At 35.5% G+C, this 10,229-nt stretch overlaps 1 protein-coding gene across 1 annotated transcript; it reads left to right on the top strand.

Annotated features, from left to right (window-relative positions):
- The first annotated feature begins 4,853 nt into the window (after positions 1 to 4,853).
- Positions 4,854 to 5,546, top strand: LOC130589916 (uncharacterized). The gene has a single exon (XM_057391548.1). It carries the CDS (start codon positions 4,854 to 4,856, stop codon positions 5,544 to 5,546), a length of 693 nt encoding a protein of 230 aa, XP_057247531.1.
- The last annotated feature ends 4,683 nt before the right edge of the window (positions 5,547 to 10,229 follow it).

Here is a 10,229-nt window from a genome sequence, read left to right as displayed (position 1 = left end):
AAGCGCAACCCTTCTTTGTGAAGGGTTGCGCTTGTAAAGCGCAACCCTACTTAAAAAGTGAAGGGCTGCTATTGAAAGGGCTGCTGTCAAAAAGCGCAGCCCTACAGGCCATTTTCAGCGCAACCCTTCTTCATTTTTCCACTAGTGATACTTCTTGCCATCTCAAATAGTGTTCTATTCTTTCTCTCTGCTACACCACTTTGTTGTTGTGTATAACCAACATCCAGTTGTCTATGAATGCCTTCTTTCTTGCAATAATAAGTAAACTCGTTGGATATGGAATCACATTCTTGATCAGAACTCAATATATTTAAAATAAATCGCTTTGTTTTTTAACAAATGCCTTAAACTGTAATCCCCCATAATTTTAAAGGATTTTATAAATATATTTTAGTATTCATATATTTATATTTAAACATAATTTAGTTTTAAATGATTTGACTATTTGGAAAGGTTGACTATTTTAAAAAGTCAAATAAAATTATTTTAAGAATTTAAGAAAGTTAAAAATATTTTAACTAAGCATGCTTTGATAAAAGTTTTAAATACTAATTTATATTGGAAAAGAAGTCTAATGGATTTGAGGAACCCAAAATCCTAAATGGATAAGGAAAATGAGTCATATTGATGATAAAAGTTCTAATTTGTTTATCCTATTCATCATCAATTTTAATTGAACCCACTCTCCTTTTCCTAAGCCCAAAAGGAAAGCCTTATTATGAATATCCTAATACCCAATTATTTTACCCCACACAAAGAATATTTTTTCTCTCCTCTCCTTCAAAGCACACGCCAGCCACCTTTCTCTCTCCTCTCTCACGGCTTTCTCTCTCTTTTCTCTCTTTCAAGTTCTTTCTTTCTTTCTTCTTCTTCAAGTAACATTTCTTCCTCGACAAGAAACGTCACAAAACTCTCCATAACCACCGAATTTCGTGCACTTGCTGCTGCCGTGAGCCATCTGTTTCTGCGTGTTCTTTGTTCTCTTCTTGGTGTGGTTAATTTCTTTTATTTCTTCTTCCTTAAGATTCTATTAAAGACTATGTTTTTATTCTTTCTTTTAATATTAATCATGATTATTGGTTTTAATTTATTGTTTTAATAAATAATCTTGATTCATATATATTATATATTATAAGAATAAAAATTTAGATTTGTTTATTATGGTTAGATTGAAGTTTTATTAATTAAAGGATTGATTTTTTGGGTTTTAGTTACTAGAAAACCATAGTAGCATGTGATATACTATGAGATTGATTTAGATTATGATTTTAATCATGTCTACATATGTTTAAGGTTTTATGATTTTTAAAGTTGCTGAAATTTCATGAAATTTCAGAAAGAATTTTATTAATGGAGTTTTAAGAGTTTTAATTACTAGTATGGTAGTAATATGCTAAGAATTAAAAGTAATTGAATTTTTGATGGGAAAATCAACTTTTCAAATATATTTAAAGGGGATTTTAAATATTTTAGAGTTGCTGTATTTTTATTTAAGAGTATTGATTTTACTTTATATTGATTTATAGGCGGAGAATACTCTGTAGGAGACTTTTGAAGAACTAAAAGTGGCCTGCCGACTAGTTTACACAAGGTACGTACATACCTGTGTGCTATGTGATTAGTATCCTGATTTAAGGAAAAAGAATTTTAGTATCATGTATAGGAACTTATTAAGTTCATATGTAATTTATGGTATTATTGATTGTTACATGTTTTGTGCCTAGGTGCAAGCATGTGATTTTGAGATATATTATGAGTAAATATTTCATGTTTTTATGAAACAATTGATGCAGGCATGTGGAAGAGAATTTTATCTATTAATTCACACGAGGAATTAATATTTGTTATAGGAATTGAATCATGTTATTCATATGTTCCCTTACATATTATTTTCACTACTTTATGAGGACTGTGGGCCTTATTTAGTTAGTTGATAAACTATGCCTTTTTAAAGGTAAGTTGGATTGTTGGCTAGGTTCAACAAATAAGAAGAATTGAGATAAAAGGAAAATGGTCTTGTGTTGTAAGTTGTGATCACTTATTAAAATCCTCAGATGAAAGAAGTTCAGTTGTGACTATTTGGCTGTTATTTTTGTGTTGCTTGTATGTGTGTCATAACAAGTGATAATTGGTAATTAACGTAAAGTGTAACGAGAATAGTTGTAGACTTTAGACTTCTGCACGTCTAGAGTTGGACATTGGGAGTTGGAGTACATGGTGGTAGCCCATGGCTTTTTCTAGGAGATGAATTGATCACCATCCATCTTTTATTTTTCAAAGGTTCCGCGATATCGCAGGTCATTCTGGAATATGGAGTCGCGCTTGTATTTCAACTTCTTAGTGAAGGCATTGGTGGTAGGACAACTCGAATCCAATAACTATTCCATTTGAGTAATAAAAAGATGTTTAGAGTTAGTTTAGTAAAAGTTGTCTGCATAATGTTATATGATTATTTATCCCTATATGTTGTTTATTAATATCATGTTAGGAATGCTTATGTTTTAGTATGTAGTAGTCAGCTTTGCTGATTACGTGCTTTATTTGTGTGTGTGATCATGGCTTTGCCTTAATGATCTTGTGATGACCCATTTTGGTGAGCAAATTCAGTAAAGTACACTCATTACAAGTTCGCAGATGTGCATCATTGAGAATCTGGAATGAAGAGAATGTGTAACTAGTTTATTTTATTTTTCTGCATTAGTAGGAATATACATTATTAATTTGGTTTGAAAAAGACTCACTTAGATTTTTGATTTTTAAATACTTGTTTATTTATTTATTTATAAGAAAAGGTTAATGTTTAGTTATATGTTTTCCGCTGCAAAATTCTGAATAAGCCGATACGTTATCATACGGGCGATAATACCTGAGTAATTCTCTAAGTTTTATATTATGAAGGTATTTCTAAAAAGAGAGAATTATCGGGGTGTTACAAAGTGGTATATGGGAGATTTAGGTTATTTTCAAAACTTATAGGCGCCTAACTAACTAGCTTACTAGTTATTTGAAGAAATTCTTATAATTACTCCTACTTATTCATTTTGAAAAACTTATAGGAATATGTTATTATATTATTATTTTTTTCAGGATCGACAATTTTCTAGAGGAAGTTCAAAATCTTTGTTTTATTATTGAACGTTGTCCGAATTTTTTTTAGGATAAGGTCCGATTTTTTTCTTTTAAAAAAAAATCGAAATTATGTTTTTTTTTGGAAAGAATGAATGATCAAAAAAAAAAAAATTTTGTTAAAGAAATCGAATTTTTTTTTAAGAATCGAATTTTTTTTTCGAATTTCTTAAGGTTTGAATTTTTTTTTTTTTTAGTTGAAAATTTTAGTTCGACATTTCATTAATATTATTTTTAAAGGATGCTTGCATTATTTTTCATGCCTTTAAAGTTTAAATTGTTGTATTGTGAGAATGGCTAGTATAGGAAGGACATATAGAATAGAAATATTATATATCTGCATTGAATAGTCAGTTCAGCATCATTATTATTTGTCTTCCCTACTAATGATGCATTATTATTTTTCTTCCTTGCTAGCTGTTTATATTTTCTTGCCTGCTAAGTGTTATGTTTTCATGCATATGATGTGGTGCTTACTCCTTATTGTTTCTTGTTGGGATTGCATTAGGGAGAGTACTAAAATATTATGGTCTATTTCTGTTGTACCTCCATAAACATGTCTGCCAGAATAGGAAGCTATGATAACCCCATTGTCTTGAATGACGATGAGATTGATGAAGACATTGCACCCATTGATGATAGGGAATATACCGACCTAGAATGGACCATGCGTAGAATTTTGAGGTTAGGAATGCCTAGTGATGACGAGATCATTATAGAACTTGACCATGCTAGAGGCAGCACTAGAGAAGATATCTATCATGCATGTTTCAGGTATTAAACTGATACTGAACCTGAGAAAGATGAAGATACTAGAGGTGATCATTTTGGCCCGGCCCGGCACGTTTTTGGGCCGGGTTTTGGGCAGAATTTTTGGGCCCGACCCTATTTTTTTGGGCTTCGGGCAAGCCAAAAACAACTTTTTAGTCTATTTTTTGGCATGGCCCGTTTTGGCCCGCAAAAGCCCGCTAATTTAGGCCCGAATTAGAGGGCTTTTGGACAAAAAAAATTTTACCCGAATTTTGGGCCCGGCCCGACGAATGGGCAAATTTTTTTGGGTCGCGGCCCGGCCCGAACCCGGCCCGGCCCATGATCACCTCTAGAAGATACTCTACCTATTAGAAGATCAAAGCGGCAGAGGAAGTATGTCGACTAGATCAGGATGGGGAAGAAGAAACTGATGATGAGACATCCGTGCCTGAACAATACCAGGAAGCTAAGGATAAGACTAACAATGTAGTACCTTAGATCATTATATGTCTCTGATTAACAATATATAGTATATTAGTATTACAATAATGTTGGATAGTTGACCAACAATGATAGATTATTTTTATGGAATCATTTTTTTTATGAAAGTATAATATTATAGTAACATTCATTTTATTAAATACCCTTTATGGAAGAATAAAAGCCATTATTTAATTTATATGAGTGAGTAAGAATTAATTCTGGACACGTGATGGGAATATTTTTATTATTTAATATTTCATTATTTGAGTACATTCTTGCTTGCTAGTTTCTACTTACATGTTGATGTGAATATATTTTTACATGGATGATTATATGTTTATTTGAGAACAATTCATGTGAACTTGAAACTAGTTGAGAAATTATTTGTTGATGTGATCTTTAATTATTAAATCAAATGTTGCCTTCTTAGATGGACATGTAAGTTTTGTTGGAACCTAAAGTAGAGTTATATTACTTTCAGCACCCGAAGTAGAATGGCTAACAACACCGACCTAGCTGCTGCTATTCGCCTCTTGGCGGAAAAAATGACTCAGGATAGAGCTAAGTGTCCTGAGACTGCTGGGGAAATGTTTGAAAGGTTAGCTAAGGTTAAGCCACCATACTATAAGGGCCAATCTGACCCAACCGTCTTAGAGAATTGGATTAGGGAGTTTGAGAAACTATTTGAGGTTGTAAACTGCCATGAAAATATGAGAGTGGGTCAGGCTGTGCTATATCTGAAAGATGATGCTGACTTATGGTGGAGAGAGAGAGAGAGTGGAGCTAGATTGAGTGTTATTGTGGAATTCAATTGGGATGCATTTGTGATTGCCTTGAGAGAGAAGTTTTATCCTGCCTTTATGAGGAAACAAAAAGCCCAAGAATTCATTAACCTTAGCATGGGTACCATCTCTGAGTACTACGATAAATTCATATCCCTGTCCAGATTTGCACCCGAGGTTGTAGCCACTGCGGAGCTTAAGGCTCAGAGGTTTGAGCAAGGATTAACTGATGAGATACAGTTGGAATTAGGAGGAGAGACCTTTACGTCCCTAGATGTTGTGTATGGGAGAGCATCTCATATCTATAGTCTACAGTCAAGGAGAGATAAGAAAAATGGGGTAGTATGTGAAGAGAGGAAAGATTTCAATGATGGGGGAAACCAAGGGAATTTCAAGAGGAACTGAAATGACAATGGGAATTTCCAAGGGAGAAACAACCAGGATAACCGTAATCAGGGTAGACCTGACAGATTTTATCATTGTAGGAAGTGTAACAAAAACCATCCTAGGAAAGACTGTAAGGGAGACCTAGTGATTTGCAACTACTGCCAGAAGAGGGGTCATAGGGAGTATGAGTGCTATTCTAAGCATGGTAAATATCAGAAGAGTCAAGGGAATGGTAATCAGATTAAATCAGGGTCCAACCAGTCAGGAAACCAAGGTCCTAAGCTTGGAGGGCAGTAGAATAATCAGGGGAACTATAGTAAACCTGCAAGTGAGAACCCCAACCAGAGTAAGCCTGCGGGAAAGATGTACGTGATGAGTCGAAAGGAAGCTGAGAATTCTGCCGACGTAGTTTCTGGTAATTTTTCTATTAACTCAATCCTTGTTAAAACATTATTTGATTCAGGGGCAACTTATTCTTTTATATCATCATATGTCCTAAAGAGTCTGGGGTTATTAGATTATGAAGCAATTGACTTGTCCATTAGTATTCCTACTGGAGAAATCATAAGGTGTACCAAGTTGTTTGAAGATCTGCCTTTGAAGATAGGAGGTTGTGTCTTTCTGTCTGACTTAATAGAATTCAATTTGGGAGACCTAGATGTAATTCTTGGAATGAATTGGTTAAGTCGTTACAAGGCCAATATCGATTGTGAGATTCAAAAGGTAGAGCTGAGAAACCCTTTGGGAAAATCGACCTCCTATCGGCGTTTTGGGAAACCCAAGAAGTTTGGAGTTATCTCCGCTATGCAAGTGAGGAAATTAATGAGAAAAGGGTATGAATTATTTTTCAATAGTGTGCAGGATGTGAGTAAGGAAGTTGAAGTAAAGCTTGAGGATGTCCCAATTGTAAACGAGTTTATGGATGTATTTCCAAGTGAGATTTCAGGTATGCCACCTGCTAGAGCTGTTAAGTTCATCATAGACTTAGTTCCTGGAACTGCACCTATATCTAAGGCACCCTATAGAATGGCACCTCCTGAGATGAGTAAGCTGAAAATGCAATTGCAAGAGCTACTAGATAAAGGTTATATTAGGCCTAGTGCATCACCTTGGGGAGCTCATGTATTGTTTGTGAAGAAAAAGGATGGTAGCATGAGGCTATGCATTGACTATAGGGAGTTGAATAATGTAACCATAAAAAACAAATATCCTTTGCCTAGAATAGATAACCTATTCGTTCAATTGAATGGAGCGAGTGTGCTCTCAAAATTGACTTACGTTCAGATATCATCAATTGAGGGTAGCCGATAAGGATGTACCTAAGACTGCCTTTAGAACGCATTATGGTCACTACGAGTTCACTGTAATGCCATTTGGGTTAACCAATACTCCTGCTATATTTATGGATTTAATGAATAAGATTTTTCATGAGTTTCTAGACAAGTTTGTGGTGGTTTTCATTGATGACATACTAATATATTCGAGGAATGAAGTGAGCATGATGAGCACTTGAGGATTATTTTGGAGACATTGAGGAAAAACCAATTATATGCCAAGTTCTCTAAGTGTGAGTTTCGTTTGGAGAAAGTAGCGTTTTTGGGTCACTATGTGTCTAAGGAAGGAGTCTCAGTAGATCCTGCTAAGATTCAAGCTGTGAGTGAGTGGCCAACTCCAAAGAGCGTGTCAGATATTAGAAGTTTCTTAGGTCTAGCTGGCTATTATAGAAGATTTATGAGAGATTTCCCGAAGATAGCAAGACCTATGACCAACTTGATGAAAAAGGAGTCAAAATTTGAGTGGAGTGAAAAGTGTGAAGAAGCCTTTTAGAGTTTAAAAGATTGTTTAACCTCTGCACCTGTTTTAACCCTGCCTGATGGGAATGAGGGATTTGAGGTATATAGTGATGCTTGGAAAAATGGTCTAGGATGTGTGTTACAGTAGAATGGGAAGGTAATTGCGTATGCGTCGCGTCAATTAAAACCTTATGAGGCTAATTACCCTACCCATGGCCTAGAGTTAGCTGCCATAGTGTTTGCATTGAAAATTTGGAGACATTATGTCTATGGAGCAACTTGTAAGATATTCACATACCATAAGAGCTTGAAGTACATTTTCACCCAAAAAGACATAAATATGAGGCAAAGAAGATGGCTAGATTGATTAAGGATTATGACCTAGACATCCAGTATCATGAGGGGAAAGCCAATGTGGTTGCTAATGCCTTGAGTAGAAAATTGAGTCATAGTTTGAGTGCCTTGATAGTCCCTGAGGAGTTGTGTGAGATATGCAAAGGTGAGCTTAGAATTTTAAATCCGGGAGGAAAGTGAGGCAAGACTTAGTACTTTTCTTTGGGTTTGTCAGTTTTCGATGAGATCATAGAGGGCAAGTGGGATGAGCACCTAGATAAAATCAAGGAGAAAAGGAAGCAAGGTAAGGAAGCTGACTTTAAGATTCATGATGATGGGAGTCTAAGGTTTAAAGGGAGGTGGTGTGTACCATAGAAATGTAATGACCTTAAGAGACGCCTTATGGATGAGGGGCATATACTCCTATTCGTGCACCCTGGGGTGATAACTGTATAAAGACCTTAAGGTTATCTATTGGTGGCCAAATATGAAGCGAAAGGTAGCTGAGTATGTGTCTAAGTGCCTAACCTGTCAGAAGGTGAAGATAGACATAAGAGACCTATGGGGAAGGTTCAACTTTAGAGGTTCCTGGATGGAAGTGGGATTCTATTTCCATGTACTTTGTGACTGCCTTACCTAGGACAAGGAATGGATATGACACCATTTGGGTTATCGTGGATAGATTGACCAAATTTGTTGTGTTCATACCTATTAAGGAGACATGGAAAAAGAAACAGCTTGCTAAGACTTACATTAAGCATGTGGTGAGACGACATGGAGTTCCAAAGGATATCATTTCTGACCGTGACTCTAGGTTTCTTTCGAAATTTTGGAAAAAGGTCCAATTAAGTCTTGGTACAACCTTGAAAATGAGTACAACCTTTTACCCTGCGACTGATGGTCAGACTGAGAGGACTAACCAAACTATGGAGAACATGTCGAAAGCATGTGCGATTGACTTTCAAGATAGTTGGGAGGACCAATTAGATTTGATTGAGTTTTCCTATAACAGTAGTTATCATGCGAGCATAAAGATGGCACCTTTTGAGGCGTTATATGGACGAAAACGTAGGAGTCCCATTTGCTGGAATGACTTTAGTGAAAATATAGTCTTGGGGACAGAGTTCATTGAGGAAATCGTCAAAAATGTCAAACTAATTCAGGCTAGAATTTAAGTTGCGTAAGATAGGCAGAAAAGTTATGTTGACTTGAAACGACGCGAGGATGAGTTCGCCATAGGTGATAAGATGTTCTTGAAAGTATCACCCACTAAGGGCGTCATGAGATTTGGGAAAAAGGGCAAGCTAAGTGCTAAGTATGTAGGCCATATGAGATTTTAGAGTGCATTGGAAAAGTAGCCTATAGATTGGCATTGCCAATGGAGTTTGAGAAGTTGCACGATGTATTCCCAATTTCCCAACTTAAGCGCTACATCTCTGATGAGTGTCATGTCCTAGAGCCTAAACGAATTCAGATCGATAGTAGCCTCACATATGAGGAAAGACCTGTCAAGATTCTCGACAGGAAAGTGCGTAGTACACGCAATAAGGATATCCACATCGTGAAAGTCCTTTAGTCTAACCACGAGTCTGAAGAGGCAACGTGGAAAGTCGAAGATGGCATGAGGAAGAAGTATCCAGACTTATTCCTTGAGGTGAGTTACTAGGGCGTAACTCGTTTTCTTTAAGGGGGATAGAACACGATAAATTTAGTGCTTTTAATTTTGTCTATTTTTATGAGGTTTTCATGCATATGTATGCCTATGTTGGGCAATTGGCACACGTTACTGCAAAAGAAGTAGATTCTCTGCATAAGAAAATGTGTTCATAAGTAACACAAGTGTTTTAAGATTGGAAAAAGTGCACAAGTGGCACAATTCTTGTTAAACTTTTGAAAAAGACGAGTTCAAACTTTTGAAAGTATGTGAGTTTTCGTGTCAAGTTTCAGGACGAAACTTCTTTTAAGGGGGGTAGACTATAATCCCCCATAATTTTAAAGGATTTTATAAATATATTTTAGTATTCATGTATATATATTTAAACATAATTTAGTTTTAAATGATTTGACTTTTTCAAAAGGTTGGCTAATGTAAAAAGTTAAATGAAATTATTTTAAGGATTTAAGAAAGTTAATTATTTTAATTAAGCATGCTTTGATAAAAGTTTTAAATACTAATTTATATTGAAAAAGAAGTCTAATGGACTTGAGGAACCCAAAATCCTAAATGGATAAGGAAAATGAGTCATATTGATGATAAAAGTTCTAATTTGTTTATCTTATTCATCATCAATTTTAATTGAGCCCAATCTCATTTTCCTAAGCCCAAAAGGGAAGCCTTATTATAAATATCCTAATACCCAATTATTTTACCCCACACAAAAAAATATTTTCTCTCTTCTCTCCCTCAAACCACACGCCAACCACTCTCTCCTCTCTCACGACTTTCTCTCTCTTTTCTCTCTTTCAAGTTCTTTCTTTCTTTCTTCTTCTTCAAGTAACATTTCTTCCCCGGCAAGAAACTTCACAAAACTCTCCATAACCACCGAATTTCGTGCACTTGCTGCTCCCGTGAGGC

Source organism: Beta vulgaris, chromosome 1, assembly GCF_026745355.1.
Source record: "Beta vulgaris subsp. vulgaris cultivar EL10 chromosome 1, EL10.2, whole genome shotgun sequence".
NCBI lineage: Eukaryota > Viridiplantae > Streptophyta > Magnoliopsida > Caryophyllales > Amaranthaceae > Beta > Beta vulgaris.
Note: the sequence above shows the minus strand (reverse complement) of the source record. Positions and strands in the feature narration are given on the sequence as shown.

Coding starts and splice junctions, on each gene's coding strand:
- LOC130589916 (XM_057391548.1), top strand. CDS start 4,854: ATGGCTAACAACACCGACCTAGCTGCTGCTATTCGCCTCTTGGCGGAA.